The sequence below is a fragment of the Eschrichtius robustus genome, chromosome 1 (assembly GCF_028021215.1).
Source record: "Eschrichtius robustus isolate mEscRob2 chromosome 1, mEscRob2.pri, whole genome shotgun sequence".
Lineage (NCBI taxonomy): Eukaryota > Metazoa > Chordata > Mammalia > Artiodactyla > Eschrichtiidae > Eschrichtius > Eschrichtius robustus.
Window position 1 is genome coordinate 31,800,298 of NC_090824.1, and position 25,125 is coordinate 31,825,422.

At 38.5% G+C, this 25,125-nt stretch overlaps 2 protein-coding genes and 1 pseudogene across 2 annotated transcripts in view; all 3 read left to right on the top strand.

Moving 5' to 3' along the window:
- The window catches only part of SYNJ2BP (synaptojanin 2 binding protein), a 76,599-nt gene extending 66,536 nt beyond the window's left edge, over positions 1 to 10,063 (top strand). Inside the window, exons 5-6 of the mRNA XM_068543536.1 lie at positions 6,800 to 6,895; positions 9,523 to 10,063. Of these exons, the coding sequence (XP_068399637.1) occupies positions 6,800 to 6,895; positions 9,523 to 9,663 (237 nt within the window). The 3' untranslated portion in view covers positions 9,664 to 10,063. The remainder of the gene's footprint in view (positions 1 to 6,799; positions 6,896 to 9,522) is intronic.
- LOC137764373 (disintegrin and metalloproteinase domain-containing protein 21-like) lies at positions 10,048 to 23,696 on the top strand. Its single transcript, XM_068543507.1, has 3 exons — positions 10,048 to 10,143; positions 16,388 to 16,426; positions 18,482 to 23,696. Exon 3 carries the CDS (start codon positions 22,331 to 22,333, stop codon positions 23,597 to 23,599), a length of 1,269 nt encoding a protein of 422 aa, XP_068399608.1. The 5' UTR covers positions 10,048 to 10,143; positions 16,388 to 16,426; positions 18,482 to 22,330; the 3' UTR covers positions 23,600 to 23,696.
- On the top strand, positions 23,615 to 24,772 carry LOC137778134 (disintegrin and metalloproteinase domain-containing protein 20-like; annotated as a pseudogene).
- Positions 24,773 to 25,125: the final 353 nt, after the last annotated feature.

Genomic DNA, 25,125 nt, shown 5'->3' on the forward strand with positions numbered 1-25,125 from the left:
GAACCCGGGGAAATTATATTTTTGTAAAAAAATAAATTAAGCTATCTAGGTTTCTTATTTCTCCTGTGTGTCTACCTAAATGAAGGGAGGTAGATAGTCAAGAATAGTCAATTCTCAGTGAACTCTACATGTTTAATGAAACTTATAGCTTCAGGGTGATGTAGCTGATTATTATAGGATACAGATTAATGTTCCATTTTGACCAGACCTATTATATAACAGAATGGCATGGATTGGGCCATTAGTCAGCTGCATTTCATATTCTCTTCAAACACAATTCTTACTTTGGTGAATAAAAGAGTTGAGTAGTCATCAACATGTATTAACTATTGTATTTTATGGCCTGCAGAGCACTGTGCCAGGTGCCATGGAAAATTAAAAGAAAATGAAAGACCAGTCTGTGCTCTTAGATCAATGGGGAAGACCCACCAGAAACCCTCATCCAATCAGCTACAGAGACATTGAAATATACAGAATCCTTTAGACAAAGTACCTTTAAGGAAGAGTCTTTGTCTTCTCATCTCTATCCGCAGCATGTAGGCCTGTAGCTGGCACAGAGTAAGCATCTAGTAAATTATTTGCTCTGTGAATGAATTATAACTTTTTTGGTTTGGCTTGATTAATTGGAACTAGATAATCTATTTTTTTTCTTCCTTCAACTTTAATGAAAAAAAGAGGACCCCTCCCCCCAAATTGTAATTCACTTCAAGATTTTGGGGGAAAATGAAAATATCCAGAGTATAATCTGAGGTCAGTGCTTATTAAATTGAGCCCATTCTTTCTCTATATTTTATACATCTGTATTTGTATTATCCTATAGTTAGTGCTCCAGTAACTCTTACATTATCCTAAGATAATGTTAGATTATCCTAAGGCAATCCAAAATTATTAATCATCCAAGAAAACATATTTTAACTCAGTTTACTCCTTTCCTAAGGCAAGAAATAGGAAACTCATAGATTGATAACAACCACAGTTAAAGCAAAAAATTGTATGACTCCCCATCGGTTAACTAGAATACCACAATCCCAACACGCTGAACATTCAGTTAGCAAAATTTTCTAGCATGTTGCAAATCTGTCACATCTCAAGTTTAATATAACTTACAATACCATGAGTTAAGGAAACTGAAGTAGCAAGTTTAGCAGTATTCTAAAATTTCTCAGTTGAATAGCTCTTGGTAGTAAAAGTGAGGTCCAAGGAATCTGGCCGTCGCCTGGGAGCTGATTACAAATGCAGAGTCTCAGGAAGCTCCTCAGACCCAGACCCACTCAGATAAAAATCTGCATTATAACAGATCCTTGGGTAAGCCCATGAATAAAGTTTGAGAAGCACTGCTGTAGGCAAATGTCTTTCAAACATTTTGAATTATGACCCATAATAGGAAATACTCACATGCACACACACATAACAAGCAAAGTTTAACAAAATAATACCTATTTCTTCTATATATGATGCATTCTAGTTTGTTGTGTTTTCTTCTAATTTCACTTACTTAAAATTAAATACTGGTCTTGACCCACTGGATTGACTTCACTATCTTTTGGAATGGGTCAACAGACTTATATTTGAAAAATCACTACCCAGTAAATGGAAAATCACTGATGGAATCTGTGGATGCATAGACTATGTATTAAGTAGGGTAAGTAGGCAGAGTGTGGAGAAGACTTTCAGGCGGTTAGGTTAAAGCTAACTCAAACTTCACCAGATTGCTAGGATGGGACCTAATAATTTGCACTTTTAACAAGTTCCCAAGTTAATGCTGCTGGTCCTGGGACCATACTTTGAGAACCTCTGGTCTATATTAGTAAGGATGGTGATAAAGAGAAAGTGGATTCCACATATATTTAGGGGTAAAAATCTACAGAACTTGGAGGTTAGTCAGTATGAGCTGAAATCTGTAAAAACAGAGGAGGTAAATATTGGAAAGCAAATTTGGCTTTGGAGTAGAGAGATATATTGTCAATTGAGAAAGAAATCATCATTTGTTTTATGGAGCTGGTTTACCTCCAGCATACTTGGGCAAAGGATGAGAAATGGTTCTTTAAAAAAGAAATTCCCTTTGCATTTCTAAAAGCCCTCTTTTTTTTAAAGCAATTAGAGTAACTGACCTCATATATTAGGATACCTTTAGAATTAACTAGGAGGGTTGAAAGGTATAATTGGCCTGTGCTCTTTTGCCTGATGTCACCCAGTGTCTTTCTTCCCTGCTGGCAAAAGGTAACTCACGTGAGGACCAAGATTACACACTGAGTCATTGGCAACTAGAGCTGCTATTAGAGTCTAGGCCTTTCAGCTTTGTGTAATATCAATAAATGTCACCCAGGCTTTGTGTAGTTATGGCTTTTGCAGAGTATACTCTGCAGCCAAACCTCAGGAAATCGTGTGGCATTTATTATACTCAAATGTTGTTCAGAGCAGTATTCAGGTACTATAGGGGTTATAATGATGAGTAGAGATCCAGCCTAAGTTATTTACAGTCCAATGTAAAGTGTTATAAGACAGCGTTCAGTTTGAGCTTTAAGATAGTTACATAGTATGGAGATTGAGGAAGTAAATCATTCGCATCTAGTGCAGTTATCTAGAAAGGCCTTGTCAATGAAGTGGCACTTAACTAAATTGCTTTTTTAATGTGAACGCCACTTCAATATATAAAAATGAATAAAAATATTAACATATAAACACCGTGTGTTTTCATACAACTCTAAAATTTTTTAAACGTATAGTATAACACATAAAACTGAAACTCCAAAACCAATAAAAATTTAATTTACAACATTAATGTGATGGATAGCGATAGGCTGCAGAAATAAAATTCTTGCTTACGATGTAAATTTCTAAAGTTTAGTGTTGTTAGTGAAGGTTTGGGGGCTGGGCTGCTTGAGTTTGAATCCTAGCTTTGCTACCTCCATTCTGTATGCCCATGGACAGGTTGCATAGCCTCTCTAGTTTTATTACTTATAAAATGAGGTTCCTAACTTATAGGACTATTGTGAAGATTAAATAAGTTAGTACATGTAAAATGGATAGACAGCTCCAGACATGATAATAAATATACAGTGATTCCCGGCTATTAAAACTGACTGCTACAGCAAAGATTATTTTGAGCTCAGTATTCCTGTCATTGAATGTCATGTAGTGACTCAGTTTTCCCACTTGCATTCATATCATTATGACACTTGGCTCTGATATGGAGCTATGACATCTTTGGCATTTGTTGACAAGACTGCATCACTAACTTATTTGTCTGCCTCTGAGAGAAAATACCTATTTCTTTGCAATGAGAAATGCAGTTACCCTATGGGCAGGTTTAGTTAAGTGAGTATTCCCACTACCATCAGCAATCTCATACCTATTCTCTCTCTACCAGGAATTAACTAGAAAACTGAGTCTGAGAATTCACTGTGATGGTTCTAGAAATTCTGAAGTTCTTTCCCTTTGACAAATCTACCCCCCAAAAAACCAAGACATAATCAGAAGGTGGCTTGGTAGCATGAAATCACAGTCTATCAACTAGAAAACCCTGTATTCATTTCTACACTATAGGTAGCATGACTGATCACATTTAAGATCAGTCTTGGGAGATAAATAGAATTTTTTAAAAGGGAAAGGTATTCAGATGATGGGTATAGCTTGAGCACAGGTATGAAGATAAGAATATATGTTTTATGTCCCAGGATCAGTGAGTTGTGTGATTTTAGCTAAAGCATAGGATGTATGAAAGGGTAATGAAAGATTACACTGGAAAGGTAGGTTTCCAGTCCTTCATTTCCTGGAGGACTTTGCATACCAGAATGAGAAATCAGGCATGCACTCTTTCCTCCCCTGCTCCCAGTTTTGTTTTTGTTTTTGAGCAATAAAGTGGCATGAACAGAATTATACTTTAGGAAGATTGATCTGGAGACGTAATGTTTGAATAGGTTAGAATGAGGGCGGACACAGAGGAAAGTAAATTAGAGAGAAGGCGATCCCAGTAGTTCAACTAAGAGTATTCATAACCTATAAAGAGAGAGGCAATAGAAAGAAAATAACATATGAGTAATGTTATTATGTTAGACTACAGGAGTTGGCAATATATTGTATGTAAAGATTGACAGAGTAGAGAGAGTTTTTAAATATTACCAAAATTTTAGTCTGAAGGAATGGTAGTGTCAATAAGAAAGAAGTCAGGATAGTTTTGGTTTTGTGGGAAATAAAAAAGAGGCTTTGGATATGTTGAGTTGGGGTCTTAACAGAATATGCCCCAGCTGGCAGAATAGGTACCCAGCAGGAAACCGGCAAATCCAGAAGTAGAAGTAGGGATGAAAATGTGGGAGTTGTCTAGCAGATTATAGTTGAAATTGTGAAAATTCACCATGGGAGAGAAGAGGACAAAAGACTACTGATACTGAGGAATATTTACTTACCTTAAGAAGGAAGGGGAAAAAAAAAAAAAAAAAGAAGGAAGGAAGGGGTACAGAATAGTGCAAGAACTAAGAGATCCAAGTGTTCATAAGCTAAGACAGGAGAGAACTGCAGAAGGGAGGAGGCGGTCTGAACCCTGAAAAAGGGCTATAGGATTTGGTGGTTGGAAGTTACTGCTGACCTGCAGGGGCAGCATGTTCTTCCCTGCCACACCGCCCCTCCCCACCACCACCTCATATACTGAGAGCACAAGGAAATAGAGGGAGCAGATGGTGAGGAAGTGGAGGCAGTGCATGAAACAGTTCTTGCAAAAAGATTGGCAAAGAAAGAAGATGGGAAGAGGGTGATGGTGGGTTCCAAGAAATACTTGTGTGTGTGTGTTTTAATAGATGAGGGTAACTTTAGTTGAGAAGGAGCAGAGAACAATAATAATTAAGGAGTCAAGAGGGTAGGTGACTGCTTAAGTTCTGTAAGGAGGCTAGAAAGAATATGATCAAGAGCACTAGCAAATGGGTTAGCCTAGATAAAGGAACTCTAATTCAGAAATAAGGGGAAAGCAGCACTAAGAGATATCAAGGAACTGAGGGGAAAGGAAAGAAAATGGAGAGAAGTGTTTGTCAGAAGTTCTCAGTATTCTCAAGAAAGATAAGGCAAAGGAATCTGCTGAGAAGAGAGATGTGATTGGAGTTGGAGTTGGATGGTAGAAAAGGTCTTGGAACAGCTACCACTGCATATTTATTAGGGAGTTCACCAGATGAGAAGGGTCGTAAGGATGCAGCAGGAGCCAGCTAGTATGCGTCTGTGGTAGAGAATGTGACTGTGTATCTTTCTCAAGGAATATTAAACGCACTGATGACAAGGAAAAGTAAATGCAGTGTGTTGCCCAGGACTGGAAAGATGGTAGAAGATCATGGGGATGAGGGATTCTAATAGTTTTCCAAGTGCTTTTTTGAAATAATAGGAACTCCTAGATGTGTAAAATGCTTTGATGAGGATAAAGAGGGAATTCACAGAGGTATAGGAAGTATGAAGAAAGTAGTAATTGTTTTTTTTTAAGAGTTTGAGATATTGGAGCTGTAGCATGCCTAATGTTGAAGTTGAAGGCTTATGCCAATTGGTGATTAGAATGGAATAGAGCTGGAATTCTTCACTTTGGAAAGGTAGACAGTTTATAAGGCCAAAGTGTTGATAGATTAATTCAAAAGGATATTGGCAGGAAATAGAGTGGAGGGACAATTTTGAACCTCTTGGAGAAGGAAAACTGTGACAAGGAAGATGAGAAGGTTAAATAAGTCAGTGACTTGATCTTCAGCTGAGGAAAGAATAGCTGGTGAGTCAAGGTGGAGGAATAATAGTACAGAAGGAGCAGTAAAAGGCCAGGGCACTTTAGTCTTCCTTCCAGGACATAAAACCCGTAGCTCTAGCTTCTACACTTACTATGACTTTGGGTAAATTACGTAGCCTTGCTAAGCTTCAGTTTTTTCATCTGTGAAAACAAGATAAAAATAGTGTCTACCTCATAGGATTATTGTGAGTACTCAATGAGATAATGTATGTAAAGCATATAGCACAGAACCTACCAAATATATTCAATGTTCTTGCTGCCGTTGCTGACATTGACATGTATAAAAGATACGTAGATTTTGCATAAAGTAGGCTATGCTGTGTCACTGAGTGCAGCATAGAATAGCTACCACTTGTGGCCAGTGTCACTCCTGACGCTGAGAAGTGTTAATACCAGAGTCCTTCACATCTCTCACCTTTAAGTAGTAGGACTCACCTTCACCAAAACATTTTAGAAGTTAGTATCATCACAGAAATACGGTTTTTAGTAAATTTGAGGAGGATAGGGATATCCATGGAATCAAGGGAAATTGTTCAAAAGAAAACAAGAACAATAGAAGGAGCTAGTAGATTTGTACCACATCAAACTAAATTGTGGAAGAGCTTCTCAGAGTTGTATTTCTAGAGCTGAAGCTGGCCATGCCAGGGATTAGACATATAAAGGATAGAGTGGTAACCTGGGAGACCATGTTAGCTGTAGGGAAGCAGGTTGATGCTCATGGAAGACATACAAGTACAGTAACAGAATGCCAAGTGTCAAAACAGGGCAGGCAGTAGGAGCTCAGAGAAAGGAGAGATTCCTTTTGTTGTTGTTGTTTTAAACTTAGGTGCTCTTCAGATGGCCCATGTAACCTCAGTTCTAGGAAAACATAGCTTCAAAAATGAAAAAAGTTACTCTGAGTTCTAAGTAACTTTACCCCTTCTTCTAGCCCTTGGAATTTGCTCTGTAGGAGTTTGTTTTTTAAATCTTTGATCACATGAAAGTAAATCTTTGACTTATGAGAGTTCACATTCTACGTCTCTTACTACTTTTCCTTGCTGTTTTTGGCAGGTAAACGGCCAAGACCTAAAGAACCTGCTGCACCAGGATGCTGTAGACCTCTTTCGTAATGCAGGCTATGCTGTGTCCCTGAGAGTGCAGCACAGGGTAGGTGTCATTTGCTGCCACCAGGCTTTTGTAACGTTGTGAATAAATCATGTGGTGTAATTTTCAGTAGTGTGTTTGGCTTTTTTCCTTTCACTGTCATTCTTTTGAAGAACCTGTCTGGCACAGGCAGGGGTCTTCTGAGACTTCTGCTTATCATTAAAGGAAATTTATAACAGTATGTTTGCAACGCAGGTCCTAGCTTCAAGGTAATGTGCCCTAAAGATAAAGCTTGACAACCAAATTAAAATAAATGGGGAAAAATACAACCAGAATCAATTTTATTTCTTACTAGGGAAGGAAACATATGTCTGCCCTTGAACATTCTTATTTATGAAACTCTAAGTGCAATGATGGTGGGTTTTTTGATACCCACCATGTGCTTTTCCCTATCACCACAACGAACCCTTTTCTTATCAACTTGGGGATCCTCTTGACCAAAGCTCTAGTGCTCAAAGGGGAGCTCCAGGAGAAAGGAAATGGGATTCAGAATTCAGTCAAGTTAGCACCTATTCTACATCCATTCCTTAGTTCCTAGTGTTTTATAATTTGGATGATGAGAAGAGAAGCCTGAGTGGACATAATTCCTCCCATAGCACGAAGGACTTTGGAATGCATTTGCAACACAGTTTAATTGTACCTTTAAAGTTACTCCCTCTTGAACTGATGCTGTCTTTGCTTCATTAACTCCTGAGTGAGGCTTCAAAGGCTGAAGAGTTCAACAGGAGATAGTAAAAAATGTGGAGAGGGCAAGGCACGAAAGATATCTGAGAAAACAGCTGGGGTTGCAAGCAGAATCTCAGTGTGGTGGATTAGAAAACAGGTTGATAGGAGACATATTGGTAGTCAGCTGCTTCTGCCTTGGCTCTTCTTTGTTTCGAAAGCATGGGAGAATGTATGCAATAGGTAAAGGCAAGCAAATATAGGCATATACTTTAGATAATGATTAGAGTTCTTTTTGAAGGCATGTGAGAAGTGATTTCCAAGGTTCATTTTTTAGGAAACATCCAAAATAACTCCAAACAAAACAGATTCTTCTGGTCAAGGAATTGGCCTAGCTCTAAAAACCATGTCTTTCTATTGAGCGTGTTCTCTCAGCACATCTCATCAGGAAATGAATGAAAGATGTAGAGGTGGGATAGAGGATAGAAAAGGTAGTTTGTTCAGTCTTGTCTTTCAGATTGAGGGGGTCAGAGTTTCATGGATTGTAATGAGGAGATTAAATCTAACTAAAGATGGCATCGCAGTTGCTGCCAGTTACCTATTAAAAGTTTAATGTTAATCTAATTCGAAAAGACACATGTACCCCAATGTTCATAGCAGCACTATTTACAATAACCAGGACATGGAAGCAACCTAAGTGTCCAGATGAATGGATAAAGAAGATGTGGGGTGTGTGTGTGTGTGTGTGTGTTTGTGTGTGTAATGGAATATTAGCCATAAAAAAGAATGAAATATTGCCATTTGCAGCAACGTGGATGGACTTAGAGATTATCATATTAAGTGAAGTAAGTCCGACAAAGAAAGACAAATACTGTATGATATCACTTATATGTGGAATCTTAAAAAGTGATACAAATGAACTTATTTATGAAACAGAAATAGACTCATAGCCATAGAAAACAAACTTATGGTTACCAAAGGGGATAGTGGGGGCAGGGGGGGAGAGATAAATTAGGAGTTTAGGATTAGCATATACACACTACTATGTATAAAACAGATAAACAAGAACCTACTGTGTAGCACAGGGAACTATATTCAATATCGTGTAATAACTATAATGGAAAAGAATCTGAAAAAGAATATGTATATAAGTGAATCGCCTTGCTGTACACCTGGAACTAACACAACATTGTAAATTAACTATACTTCAATTTTAAAAAACGGTTTAAAAAAAAGGTAATGTTAAGAAAGGCTACCTTTTACAAAATTGATTGAAATGAAGAAAGACCACCAGCCTCAAAAGGGAATGCTTAGGCAATGAAAAATTATAACTGTTAGGATATGATTTATTTTTACTTATTTACCTTTGAGTCTTTTACCTCCGTTCCATATAGGTTTCACCTTTATCTTTGCCTAGTATTACGGAATAGGGGATGAAGGACAGGACCCCACCTTCGGAAGGAGTGGGTACCTTTTGGGAATTGGAAAGTATTTCTAAATAATGGCATTGCACCTGTGTTAACATTGCTCAGATCTGCTCTTATTGCACTCTGATGACTGATAATCTTTCTAGAAAGATGGACACCCCCTGCCCCTGCCCGATAATTTCCAGGCTCCCTATAGGATCAACAGGCTTCACCTCATATCTTCATTTTCCTGGTATGATACACATATAGCTTGGTGGAGACAGTACAGAAATAGAAAGAGGTTATCTCAGGGGTCCCTTTAGGTCAGTAGCACAGCAAGGTTAAATGCCTCCCCATCAGATTTATTTTGTTTCCAAAGAATTGGTGAGATTGTTGTATCAACTCAGGACAAACAGAGAGGACTCCTGGTCGATAGTGCTTGGGGTTTACAGCTTTGGGTGGTATAGAGACTGTAGACACAGGTAATGTGTCAGCTTGGACATTTCAGTTGTGGTAAACACACATTGGTCACTAGAGTTAACATTTTTCTTCCCCTTCCAGTTACAGGTGCAGAATGGGCCTATAGGACATCACGGTGAAGGGGAGCCAAGTGGTGTTCCCATAACTGTGGTGGTGGTGCCAGTGTTTGCCCTCATCATGGTAGCAGCCTGGGCCTTCATGAGATACCGGCAACGACTTTGAAAAGCTTGCTTTCTTCTAGTGCTCCCAAAGAAGAAGATACATTTCTCTCTTTCTCTCACCCTCCTCCCCTGCCATTCTCCCATAACTTTCCCTCTCTCTACATAGCCAACACACAATTTAAAGAGACTGCTACCCAACCAGAACCTTGCTGCTCGAAATCTCTAAATCCTCATACTCTAGTGGGAGAGTAAAGGCATTGTTTGAAGGAAAGCTGAAAGAAGGACTTGCTTAGAACAAATGAAGAGTTATATATTTTACTAGGACCACCAATAGAAGTTCAGCTGCAACCCAGAGAGGAAGAGGTCCAGTCTTCCCATCACCATGCGTGATTCCTTTTTTCTTACCTGGCATGTGTCAAAGATCAGCTGTAATAAGAGGAAGAAAGGATTTTTCTCTTTAATGATCTTCGTTGGGAAGTTTTTGTGGCCTTTATTTAATTTCTAACTACCTACTTGGGCACCTACTTTGTATCAAACAAAGGTGAATGAGGAGAGAATTTCTACTTTTTTAAAAAAGCAAATATATATATACACACACACATATGTATTCATATATGATAGTATAACAGTGATGCCTTACGGATAATTAAAGAGGTAGAAAGCAACTCTGGTTTCTGGGTTTCTGATGTAAGAATTAAGGGATAGTCTTAATTGAAGAATTCGATACATAGCGGGAGTGAGAGAGTGAGCCTTAAGAGAGGATGCAACTAATTAAAAATCTTAGAACAATATTTCTTCTCATAATAGCTGCGGTGAAGTTGAGGTAAAATGCCATAATCCAGCTTCGTGCAAGTCAGTCTGTTTAAAAAACTCGGGAGATGTAAATATAAACCTTACTAATCTCTGGGCTACCCTAGTGACTGTTTTGGTCCCTTACAGACCTGTTAAAGGATCAGCTGGAATGACTGTGGTCAGAGCTATAACTATGGCGATGGGGCCAAACCAGCCCAGTGAAAAAACTCAGGCTGTCTACCAGTCTTTCCTGTTTCTCTTAACAGGCAAAATCTGAGAAAGGGGCTGCTCCCAGCAGGGTGGGCATGAAATCAGCTCTGCTTCAATCCAGTTAAGTTGAAAGGGTTTGGATTGCTACTGTTTTTTGAGAGGTTCTGAACACTGGTTATGGCTTTTAATGAATAAATCATTTTGCAGGGAAGGGGAAGAAAAGAGTTGTGTTTGTTGTAGGGGCTAGGGAAGTTTGGTGGATGTTTCAAGGGGAAACCTTATGGATGAATGGATGTTAGGGAATACCAAGGATATAAATGAGGTGGGAACCCTCCTGTTCATGTGGTATTGAAGGTTGGTTTTAAAGCACTAAGGAGAGCTGAACCAAGACTTAATTTTCTGGCTTAAAGAAAATCATTTGCATCCTCTAAATATACTGGCCAGGCTATAGGCTTTATATAATCTTGACAGCAAGAGTATGAAGACTTTCCCTCAGGCAGTCAGTTGTGTCCAATTTTTAGCATGGATGATCTGGTAAGAATTTTATAAATGTTGATTGGACATCAGCTTTGTTATGACTTTTACAAAGAAGCAAAATACATAGCCTCCATTCCTAAAGGGTTTTTTTTTTTTTTTTCGGTTGGGAAAGAGAACACCTTTACACATAAAATAATATACAATTACCGCCATAGGCAGGGAAATGTAAATTAGTGTCAAATTTATATTGCAAACCAAAGGGAACGGTTACTGATAATAGAGGCACTTGAGAAAGTTCCATGGAGGAAGGGGACAAGTTAAGGACCCTTGAGGAGCTCACAGTCAAGAGAATAAATAGATGAGAAGTTAAAAGTATATCATCAGGTTAAGTAATAGTTGAGAACAATAATAAAAGAAATGGTACTTTTCAGAGTATGATGCAGCTACAAAGACGTGCAGACACATTTTCTTTTTTCTTTTTTTTTTTTATTTTAGGAATTCAGAAAAAGAAAGCTGTCACGTAATGGCATCAGGCCAGAGTGGAAAGGGAAGGCTTTTAAAAATAAAAACCCCAGTTAAGACCTTGCCTCTGGGTCACCTATTGGTATAAGAAGAAACTTGCTGTAAACAATCCTAAGAGGATTTCTGCCTTCAGACCTGAACTGTTCAGTACCTCTGAGACTCACTTAGACAACTGCATTCATAGGTTCCATGGAGAAACCCTAACAGTATTCCAGTTCTGACCTCAACCAGCCCCTCTGTGGAGGCACAACCTCGGGTGCCCTCCCTGTATCTGGAGGAATGTGCGGCAGCTTCTGCAGTGGGCCTGCTTTCCTCCCAGAATTCCTTTCGGGGTTTGGACAGTAACTCCTGAGAGGACCTTGAGACATACAAAAGGAAGCAAATGGCAAGCAGGAAGGAAAGCTATTTTGTTTTTTGTTTGTTGGTATATGTAAATAAAAACACCTATCCTATCCCATCATTGGTAGAGGTTTTGCTTTGGTTGATAATAGGGATTCCAATGCACTTTAATAATCCAGGTTTTCTCTGGAATTAAATAGCATTTAAAGATCAATATAGTAAAGGTTTAGGCAAGTATGCTACTTCAATTATATTCTTATTTCTGATTCTCAAGAAAATTAAATTATTATCATAGATGAAGTATTGGAGCCCATTGTAGGTCATTACAAAATTCATCCTATTTATAGATTGAATCTAACATTTCTATCACTTTATCGATTGTAGCTAATATTCTTCCCACCTAAATTACTATGTTCAAAGTTTTAAAAATTGAATGAAAATCTTTTTTAAGACATTTACTTAAAACACTTCTCTACATTTATCATCCTGTATTATACATACAATTCTAATAAGATGTTGTTTGCTTCAATCGTCTCTTCTTTTCCTGCCAAGTTTTAACCAATGCTATTGATTTAACTTAATCACACCATCTAGACATGTATAATAGAAAAAGGAAATTAATACCTGTTACTACATTCTGTGCCAGGTACTAAACTACACCCTGATTGGTAACACTGTTTCTTCATGCCTCACAACTCTGAAGTCTAAGTATTGTTAAAAAGACACTAAGGAGAATAAATTGTTCTACTAAGATTACATAGGTGGTAATAATAGAATCAGGATTTAAACTCAGGACTTCAGGTGCCACCACCAATATTTCCTTACTGGCAGTGGTTCTCAAAGTGAGGTCTCTGGACAAAAACATCAGCATTTCCTGGGAACTTGTTAGGAAAGCAAATTCTTGGGCTCTACCCTAGACCTACTGAATCAGAAATTGAGTAGGGCACCCAGCAATCTGTTTTAATACTCCCTCCAGGTGACTGATGCACATTAAAGTTTGAGAATCACTGCTCTATGCCAATAGTCACCTTTTTCTCAGGTTAGAATCACCCAGAGAGCTGATAAAAATTCTGATGCCCAGGCTGCACCTAGATCAATTAAGCAGAATCTCTAGGGGTGGGAATACGGCCGCAGTAAAACAGAGTTCATCATGTAATTCCAGTGTGCAGTGTCAGAAAAAAAAAAAAAAACGCTCTGGCATTTAAACCTAGACACTAAATTATTGAATTACATACGTGCATTGCTCCAGCCAAAAATGAGAATTTCACTTGGGCCTTTTTGGAGCCCAGCTCTCCATTAGCTTCTGCCTCAAGTATAGATGTGGAATAAGAAGTGGAGCAATTTGGCTTCTGATTTGCTAAGGACTGACCAAACTCCAGCAAAATGCATTAGTGAGCGTGTCAGTGTGTGCATCTATTAAGTTAAAACCAAATCATAGAACATTGGAGCTGAAAGATTCTAGGATGAATCTGTCTTAAAGATGAGAAAATCAAGGTTCAGAGACGTGAACTAACTTAACCCAGATCAAAGACTTAGTCTGTGGCAGAGGTGCCCTTTCTGTCTCATATATATGTCTTGAATGTATCCACTATATGAACATAGACAAAACTATCCTTTTTATCTCAGTCCACTTCCATCTTTCTTTGGGCCTTGAATAAATATCAGAAGAACTGACTGACAGCTGAAGGGTATTGCAAGCATCATGCAGAATTGGGAGATTACAGAGTAATCTGAGAAAGACCTTGTATCAAATTCAATCAGATGAGCTCTTCTGAGACTGATTCCAATAGTTCAAAACTAGAAAAGTTGTTTTTTTTTTTTACATTGGACATTGTTTTTGTTGTGTAGATAAGCAATTTTTAAAATATTTTTTAAAATGAAACAACATAAGGTTCTCAACTATGTGGGGGAGTAGAGTTCATGTAATTTCATGTGAAGCCAATAAAGATTTTATTCTAATCTATTTTAGTTGAAATTTATCTTTGGACAGATGAGAGTTCTTTTCTTCATTCAACAAATGAGTGCCTACTATGTGCTAGGTGCTGGAAATACAAATATAAATTAAATATGGTCACTCTAAGCTGAAATAGCTCATCATCTGAAAGTGGGGGAGTATTTGTTGGTGATCTTGATGTTAAAGTATTTTTCTGTTATCACCTAGAAATAGTAGATTGAGTTGTGAAGCTCTTTACCTCTCATTTATAATAGGTTTACAGTTGGTTGCTATCCTGGGGTAAGCCCCTTTTGCTGTTTCTCTTTTTATCTGCAAATCTTTTTGAGACAAGCACTCACATCCAAAAGGGCAATTGCTATCAAAAGGAAGACAGTATTTTAAGGAATTCTATTCTGATCAGAACCAAGTTCTTAACAGCCATAGTCTCTTGCCTGATGTTGACATTTATAGAGAGACTCCAAAGCACTTGATCTGCTTACCTGATATACTTGATGATACTGTAATAACCTATATGATAAGAAAGCATTGTTGTGTCTAAAGAATCAAATTATAGCAACCACTAGGTCTTGTTTCTAAATGTTTTCCTTACTGTTCATATTCTCTTTCTTTTGCAGGGGAAAAGGGGAAAGGGAGAGAGCTGAAATGTGGTTTCAAATGCAAGTCAATCATTAACAGAGTCATTTACAAAAGAACTTTGTATTTACTGTAATCATTAAATTGCTTGACCAGTCACAGGAAAATGGGTGATCCTTCTTCCTAGTTTGCAGATTTGCAAATGGAATCACAAAATTGAATCCCATTTTAATTCTGTATCGGCAATGCTGATTTGAATATGAGTTTCTTATTACTGTTTTTGACGTTGAACATTGTTTTTATTGTGTAAAATACATGCACATTTTACCCCCAAGACATGTTAGTCTTTATAAGATTATTTTCCTTATGAACCTTATTTTATTTTGCTTCCTTTCTACTTTGATCCTAACGTCATATTGCATGCCTGGATCTAAACAGCAGTCAGTTTCTCAGATCAAATAGATGCCCTATAGCAACTTGGAAGACATATGGACATAAAACCATATTTTCTAAGGAATACCATTATAAATTAAATATGTTAATGATGCCATCAAAACAGATGATAATCTCTCTTAAGCTTTGCTATTTGATACCAGATACAGTACATGAAATAATAGCGTATCTAACTGTGCCTAACTTAGTATTGGCATTCAACAAAAACTTGTTGCATTTGTCAGTAAATCTTTACAATCTTTTCCACCTTATTTTGGGGATTGTTGAATAAATATCTCCTTATTTAACCACCAACTTCCTAGGGTAACACTCTGACAGAGCAATGGAAAGAGAAAAAGAAATCTAAATGATGAATTGGACATCAAAGCTTAGCTTTGACATAGAAGATTAAGAGATAAGGGCTCTTATCATGTACTGCTAATAATAATTGGCTAACAATTATTAAGCTCTCATCGATTTATTTCAATCTTAATCTTATTTTAGCTACTGTGCTAAGCCCTTTACATGTGTTTATTTAAGCCTCACAACAACTCTATAACTGCTGCTATTATCCCAATTTTACAGATGAGATAAGCAAGACATAGATTAATTTGCCTAAATTACACAGCTATTAAGTGCCAGAGCTGGGATTTAAACTCAGGCAGTTTAGCTCCAGAACCTACATACATAACCATGACACTATGCTGTCTCTACTCTCCATGGTTCCAGGCACTACATTGGGCCATCCTTTTCCATAACTTATAAATGTCAGTGAATTCTCACAACTATGCGAGTCAGTATCAATAATTCTATTTTTATAGATAGGGTAACTCAAGGCTTAAAGAAGTTAATAACTTGCTCAAGATACATTGCTGATTAGTGCCAGACGTGGGAATTCCCTTCAAGCCAGTGAGGAGTCTATTTCTTTTCCATCATTCCAGGAAATTAAAGTTTATTAATTATACTGAATTTGGTTCAACCATGCTAGCATAGCCTTCCATTATGGATAATAGGGAATTGACTGCATTAGGTTAAATGTTCTACAACAATAGCAGTAGTAGTACCATTTGTTTTATACAAAGTTTGAAAGCAATTACCAACATTTGCTATCTGACTTGTCTTCCCTCCATCCCCCAAAACCTTACAAGATACATAGAAGACAGAAAAGGGTTTGTGCCACAGGATGTGAAAGGACTTGTCAGAACTGAATATTGACTTTTGCCCAGGTTACCTTGTATATAGCTGACTCTGATATGAAAAGTCATTATTGCTGCGTCATATGACTTAAGCAAAGACCAGACCTGGAGTCAAAGTGCTAGTGTCTAACTGTAATGTGTACAGAATGGCCATTTTCTCCCTTGATGGGCAAAAAGTATGTAAGTTATCAATTACATAACAAACCACTGCAAAACTTAATGGCTTAAATTTTTTTAAATTATTTTTAAAAAGATTCTATGAATTGACTGTTTCTTCTGCTACCACCTAGAGTCACATGGAACTGCATTCATCTGATGGCAGAAGAAGGGTAAGTAGTCCAAGATGTCCTCTCTCTCCTGTCTGGTACTTAGTGCTAGCTATAGCCAAGGGTACCTTGCTTTTTCTCCACATGGCCTCTCATTTTCCAGTAGACTAGATTGGACTCTTCATAGCAGGGGAAGAGGGGGTTCTCAGGGAATTGTTCTAAGAAGGCAAGTCCCAATGTGGAAAGCACTAGTCAACCCTTTGTACTTGTCACACTTGCTGATGTTTTATTGGCCAGACCAGGCCATGGCCAAGCCTAGAGTCATTATCGGATGGGACCTAAACCCCACCTCTTGATGGAAGCAGGGCAAAGAATTTGTGGTCATTTTTAATCCACACAGGAAGAAACTAAACCTCAAACAGCGAAGACCAGGGGTCAGCAAATTTTTTCAAAGGAAGAGATAGTAAATATTTTAGGCTTGCAGGCCTTGGGTCTTTGCAGTTTTGGTATGAAAGCAACCATAGACAATATATATGCAAAAGGGTGTGGCTGTTTTCCAGTAAAACCTTATTTACAAAAACTGAGGTCCTGCTACACTATAGTTTGAGGACTGCTGCCAAGGACTATCGCAGGTTGAGATTGACTTTTAAGAGTGAAAACGAGACTTTTAAGAGTAAATATTTTAGGCTTGCAGGCCTTGGGTCTTTGCAGTTTTGGTATGAAAGCAACCATAGACAATATATATGCAAAAAGGTGTGGCTGTTTTCCAGTAAAACCTTACTTACAAAAACTGAGGTCCTGCTACACTATAGTTTGAGGACTGCTGCCAAGGACTATCGCAGGTAGAGATAGACATTTAAGAGTGAAAACGAGAGAAGAAAGCTCCCAAATGTTGATCCCTTGGAGTCCCAAATTGAACATTGACACATTTCCTAGGAAAGGCTCTTTTTAAAAATCTCTTATCCTACAAGAAAGAGAAGCCAGGGAAAGTTCAATGAAAATTTCCCCTGCTGTAATTTTGGAAATGAGTTGAAGAGTGACCATTGTCAGACTTCATGAAGCACCCATCATAGCCAGGATACCATCCAAAATTCAAGGATTCACATAAAAGTTATAACAATATTAAGAACTAACCAGGCACTTTATGGAAGTTATTTCATTCCATGCTTAAATGATCTCATTGGATTGAAATTATTACCCTATGTTAAAGATGGAAAGATAGAACTTTGGAGATGTGAAGTTAACTGTCTCTAGTTAATATCATTATTAATGTTAAAACCTAAACAGTCAAGGTTTGAAACCAGAACCAGAACATTTTCTGGCCCCTTATACTCCACCACATTGCCCTTGCCTTTTGAGTTTGGAGGAAAGTAATCTATGTAGAAAAATAACTTACTGGAAAAATTATTTGGTACTAGTCACACACACACACAAAATAGTGTCTCTTCAGGTGCAGAAAAAAGATAGGGAATAAAAAAGGATTGGTAGTTTTCTCCTACCTGTTTTAAATATTGTGCATTAATAGAATACTTGAGGTATAGTAAGGCCAAAAGGTCAGGAGAAAACTGACATTGAAAAGATAGTTTGTTACTCACAGTTTCCAAGAAAAGAGGACACACTATGCCATGGGGGCCACACAGGGAAGCACTGATGCTGGTCACAAGGCAGAGGCAGAGGGAGGAACTGTGGGCAAGAGACTTTATTGTGATTTCCATGAGAAGGAACAGACAAGGCCAGGTAAGCAGGCTTAGGATTGGCTAGTTTGAATACGTCAATGGTCTCTGTGGCATAGGGGCTGTCCCTAGCTATCTGGTACCTGGCCTTGGGGTGATTAGGGCATGTGGATAATGGCCCTAAGTGTGAGAGCTCAGAAAGGAGGTAGTTGGAATGTGGGCTCTGGATTGTCTGGTTTGTATTTGAAAACTGTGCTCATGGGAGCATTGTTCACTATCTCTAAAAATTGACTAACACTGGGAGGAGTAGTCCATTCAGGGTCAGGAAGGCCCCAGATGTCAAAGCATCAAAATACAGAAAATAAAAAACACTGGTTACACTGCCACTACTACTATAGTGGGATCTCTGTCCCTCTAATTTCTGCCTTTACTCCCAAACCTACAGAAATGACTGAGATAGCCAAAGGTAATCAGAACTATCTAGAAAATAGCCAAGAACAAGGAAGGAAGCAAAGCAACAACAGAGGGTTCTGGTTCAAGATGACAACATAGGAAAATCCTGATCTCACTTCTTCTCACACGCTGAGTCTACAGCTACATACAGAACAATTTTCTCTTAAAAAAACCTAAAGACTGGCTAAGTGATGACCACATCAGGCAAACAAGAGGAAAACCACCTCAGACTGGGCAGGAGGCTGGGATACAATCTTGCCATAAACCCCACCCCCAGCACAGTGGCACACAACCCAGAGAAAACTCAAAACCCGAACCTTCTCCCTGAGGAGCAAAGGGTTTTATTTCCACATCAGTAACCTCAACTTTTAGGACCTGCACCAGAGAGATGACCCCCAACATCTTTGAAGACTAACGGGACCCACAAGACTGTAGTAATCTGGGAGACATTTCTTAAAGGGCCCATGCACTGAGAAGAGCACCAGGGCTCAGCTCATCCATCAGCCAATCACACCCAGACTTAAAGTGAAAGAGGCTCAAAGAGCAGGAACAAGACAAGGATGACCACTATCACCACTTTTATTCAACATAGTATTGGAAGTCCTAGCCACGGCAATGAGACAAGAAATAGAAACAAAAGGAATCCAAATTGAAAGGAAGAAGTAAAGCTGTCATTGTTTGCAGATGACATGATACTATACATAGAAAATCCTAAAGACACCACTGGAAAACTACTAGAACTCATCAATGAATATAGTAAAGTTGCATAATACAAAATTAATATACAAAAATTTGTTGTGTTTCAATACACTAACAACAAACTATCAGAGAAAATAAGAAAACAATCCCATTTACAATCACATCCAAAGAACGAAATACCTAGGAATAAAATCTAAGGAGGTAAAATAACTGTACTCGGAAAACTATAAGAAATTAATGAAAAAAATTGAAGACAATACAAACAAATGGAAAGATATACCATGCTCATGGATTGGAAAAATTAATATTGTTGAAATGAACTTACTACCCAGGGAAGTCTACAGATTCAGTGCAACCCTTATGAAAATACCAATAGCATTTTTAGCATTTTTCACAGAACTAGAACAAATAATTCTGAAATTTCCATGGAAATACAAAAGACCCTAAATATCCAAAGCAATCTTGAGAGAGAAGAGCAAAGCTGGAAGTATCACACTTCCTGAATTCAAACTATACTACAAAACTACAGTAGTCAAAAACCCACGTTTATACAGAAATTAGCCTACAACAAAGGAGGCAAGAAAATACAATGGGGAACAGATAACCTTTTCGGTAAATGGTGTCAGGAAAACTGGACAGGAACGTACAAAAGAATCAAACAGGACAACTTTCTCACCCTTTATGTATAAATAAACTCATAGTGGACTAAAGACTCAAATGTAAGACCTGAAATCATAAAACGTCTAAAAGGAAACAGAGTGCATTCTTTGACATTCTTCTTAGCAATATATTTTTGGATATGTCTCCTTTGGCAAAGGAAACAAAAGAAAAACAAATGGAACCTAATCAAACTAAAAAGGTTTTGCACAGTGGCAGAAACTATCGACAAAATGAAAAGGCCGCCTAATGAATGGGAACAGATATTTGCAAATGATATATCTGATGAGGGGTTAATATCCACAATATACAACTCAACATGAAAAAGAAGAAAAAAAAACCAATAAGCTGATTAAAACATGGGCAGAGGACCTGAAGAGTTTCCAAAGAAGACATATAGATGGCCAAAAGGCACACGAAAAGATGCTCAACATCACTAATCAGAGAAATGCAAATCAAAGATACAATGAGATACGACCTCACAACTTTCAGAATGGTTATCAAAAAGACAAGGAACGAGTGTCGGTGAAGATGTGGAGAAAAGGGAACCCTCATGCACTGTTGGTAGGAATGTAAATTGGTGCAGCCACTATGAAAATAGTATGGAGATTTATCAAAAGCTAAAAGTAAAACTACCATATGATCCAGCAATTCCACACCTGGGTATATATAAGAAGAAAAGGAAAACACTAATTCAGAAGGCCAACAGCTGAAGTTTCTGTGGAAATTCTGGAGGCCAGAAGCGAGTGGCATCTGGCATCATATATTTAAAGTGTAGTAACCTTAAATGAGTGTAATCTATAAATATATTGAATCACTGTGTTGTACACCTGAAAACAATATAATATTGTGAATCAACGATACTTCAGTTTAAAAATAAGAAATTACGTTTTTTCTCGTGGTGAATTCTCTTCAGGCTGAGTTAGAGCATACTTGTATCTTTTTGGAGATTCCTGGGTGCACTGGAAAATCCTCCAGTATTGCATACAACACATTTACACAGTAGTACATTCTTCTTTTCTAAATATTAATGTGTGTGTTAATATGATCGACAAGAGGATTAGTCAAGTGAGATAAGCTGTTCATGGTAACTTCCTTATTTTGAGTTGATTCCATTTACAAGCAATTCTATGTAGAAATGATTTTTGAAAAGACAAAGAAAATGATGTATGAAACGGTGATGATCATGATAATGATGCACTCTTCTGGAAAGAGCTAAAAAGAAGCTAAAGTCAGAATTTTTTTATACATCAATTCTTTTGAGGTATACTCGGCATACAATAAAATGCACAGATTTAAGGATGCGGCTTGATGAGTTTTGACTTGTAAGCACCATCCTGTTTTAGTCTGTTTGGACTGCTATAATAAAATACCTTAGACTCGGTGGCTTATAAACAAGAATACTTAATTTCTTACAGTTCTGAAGGCTAGTAAGTCCAAGATCAAGGCACCAGCAGATTTAGTGTCTGGTGAGAACCACTTCCTGGCTCATAGATGACGCCTTCTCACTGTAACCACACAAGGCAGAAGGGGTGAAGGATCTCTCTGAGGCATTTTCTATAAAAGCACTAATCACCTTCCAAAGACCCCACCTGCTAATACCACCACCTTGGGGGTTAGGATTTCAAACGTTCATCTTGAGCACACCCCAATCAAGATTCAAAAGTTTCCCATCACTCCAGAAAGTTCCCTCCATCCCTCCATTACCTCACATCAGGAAAACAGTGATTTAAATTCTGTTCCCCTATATTATTTTCTGGACTATTCCAGAACTTCATACAAATGAAGTCCTATATGAAGTTTCTTTGGTCTGATTTCTTTCTATCATCATATTATCTATGAGATAGATACATCCATGTTCTTACACATGTCGGAAACTTGTTCAGATTTACTGAGGATTATCGTACTGAATGAATATGCCAGTTTGTTTGCCATTCATCTATTCGGTACTGGTTATTTGTTTCCAGTCTGTGGAATAAACTTGTGAATAATGCTGCTATGAATATCCACATACGAATCGCTGTGGGGAACGTCCTATGGCTAGAATCACTGAGATGTAGGGCAAGTATAAGTTTAACTTTATTAGAAACAATTATTATCCACCCTACCTTTTCTACTCATGACACTATTTATTCTTTTGTTCCGTTAATCACCCCCAACACATTCCATTTTTATAAAATATGAGAGGATCTGATTCTCTCCTCAAAATTCTTACAAAAAGAAGCTTCCATTCTCCTCTCCATTTTGTAATTTCTTAATTACAAATTGAAGCCTTGTCTCATTTTGGTTTCAGGAAAAAAATGCAATCACTGTCTTAAAATTGCACCACACCCACTGATTCTTCCCCTGTGACTTCTCCAAGAGACCGTGGAACCACTCAGCCCAAGATATACACTTCATTTTTCCTAATTTCTCCCATGTTTCCTCCTCTCTAAGAGCCCTGTGCCAGGATCCCCAGGATCACTTAGCACAGCCCCTCCCCCTCATGAATACACCATTGTTATGTAAGAGCTTCCCCCTCCCTCCTCCACCTCTCTGGGGATGTCCAGCCTGCAGCCCCTCTCTGCTCTCCTCAGGACTAGACTGCTGTTTAGGAGTTGCTGTTCCAGGGACAGTCTTGCCGGCCTCCCGCTGGAGTGCATTTCTTTGGTCACAGGCTTCCTCACTCATGGGGCCTGCCTGGGCCCAGGCCCACCTGGCAGGTGATCTCTGGCTGCCTCTGCTCTGGCTACTCCTGTTTCCGACCTGCTGCTCCCATGACCCCCCAGGTTGGCGCTTCACTTCCTCTGAAATTGTGATCCCCAGGAAGGTGTCCCACAGAGTGCGTGGAGCCGCAACACATGGCCAGCCCTCCTACAAGGTTCGCTTCAGTGGCCAAAGACACGTGCTTCACATGAGAGTCAAGAAGAGCTTGCTGTCCAGACATTTTCCTGTTATCACCGATAACGACCAAGGCGCCATGCAGGAGGACTACCCTTTTATCCCCCGAGACTGTTACTACTTTAGCTACCTGGAAGGGGTTCCTGGGTCCATGGGCACACTGGACACCTGCTATGGGGGTCTGCGTGGCATGCTGCAGGTGGATGACTTCACTTACGAAATCAAACCACTGGAGGCTTCTTCCAAATTTGAACATCTGATTTCTTTTCTTGTGTCACACGACATATCAGCTGAGCATGAGAAATGTACGATTGAAGGGAATGATACAAATCAAGCATATGAGGAGGCAATGATTGCTGAGATGCCTAGAGCAGCTCCTGTGTATTTGTGGTGGCCGCATAGGAAATACTTAAAAGTTCACTACACAGTTTCTCACACCTTATATCTTATGAACACTAATCATACACATTTAGTTGAGAATATAATGATTTTAAACAACATAGTCCATACAATTTACATGCATAATCTTCTCGAAGTTCATGTACGTATGTTGTGCATATGGAATAATAGAGATTCTTTTGATATAACTCAGTCAAAGTTTAGTGGTATTGCGGATGCTCTAGCTCACTTTGGTTATTGGAAAATGTATGTGTTTAGACAATATTCTCATGATACCTCAATCCTTTTTACTGGAAATAAAGTCCATGACACTCAATATTTTGCCCACCAAGATGGAATATGCAATCCCAACTGGAGATCATCATATGTATTCCTAGCAAGTTATCACATATTTTTTGGTGCTACTATTTCAGCACATGTACTATGTCATATTCTCAGCTGTCCACATGATTCAGCTGGTTGTCATTGTTTTTGAAGACATCGCTGTGTCATGGCTCGTGAGCCTGGTCTTCTAGATATGATGAGCAACTGTACTTATGACAAACTGCACTGACGGATTTCTATGTGGGATCCTTGTTTGAGTCAACAAAATGTACCATTCAACAATTTTCCTTATGAAGCTCCTCGCTGTGGTGACAAGATCATAAATGAGAGGGAAGAATGTGACTGTGGCACCTTAAAAACTGTGCTAGGGATCCATGTTGTCAGAACCATTGTGTTCTCACCATTGGCAGTGATTGCAATGAAGGAGGTTGCTGCGTTAAGTGTGAATATGCTCAACCTGGAACTCTTTGCAGAGACACTCTTGGTATTTGTGACCTACCAGAATACTGTAACAGGATATCGAATATTTGTCCAACAGACACTTATATCCAGGATGGAACCCCATGTTCGCCATTAGCTGTTTGTGTGAGAGGAGACTGTAGTGACCGTGATATGCAGTGTCAAGCCCTCTTTGGCTACAAAATAAAAGATGCTGCACCAGCATGCTATAAAACATTGAATATCATAGGTGACCGATTTGGGAACTGTGGTGTGACATTGACTTGAGGAGGAAGTAAAAGTGTTCCTTGTGAAGCAGATGATATTTTCTGTGGAATGCTGCACTGTGGTGGTATCAGTGAAGTTCCTGGTGGAGGTGAGCACACTACCTTTCGTCATATAAGTACATGATGTTAAACTAGAAAGCTACTTTGGGTTCGATGCCCACCATGGGTCACGGGTAGCAGAAATGGGGCTTGTGATGGACGGTGCAACATGTGGCCCAGGAAGCTACTGTAAGGGCCAAAATTGTACCTTTTTTCAAGACCTTGGTTTTGACTGTAATGTCAAGAAATGCAGTTACAGAGGGGTGTGCAACAACAGAAAACATTGTCACTGTCAGCAAGGTGGGAAACCACCGAACTGTAGCTCCAGAGGAGCAGGTGGTAGTATAGACAGTGGCCCTCCACCTGACAGAGAATCAGGTCTTCGAGGCAAAATAATAACTAGTGTAGACATGGGTATAGCTGCACTGTGTGTTCGTTTCACCGTTCTCTTTTCTACAATGTTTGTTGGTATCATTTTTCATGCAAAAGATGTTCTAGAAGAGAGAGAAGAGGAAAAAAATGTTAAAAATCAGAAAAACCTTGAACAGAAGAAACACTAATGGAGAAAGTCACATTGGCACTTACTGGAAGAAATGATGAATAATCACTCTGATAATTATAATTATAGCTGTAATCCTACAGCTATTCCAAGGTTGTCATCCTGAAATAAAATGAATTAAAAAGGGTTTGTGAGTTTAAACGCATTTATCGACTGTTCATATTCACACCATTCCTATAGATGATAGTGGTAACTCTTAGATTCACTAAAAAGAACATATACTTATTTAAGGTGTGGATTCTAATGTTTTATAGATGTGTCTGTAGCAAATCATGTTTGCACCAGTGTGCACTTCTTAACAGTTTATTGGGCATTTCCCCAATTGGTTATGTAACAACCTTTTTTTTTGGTTCA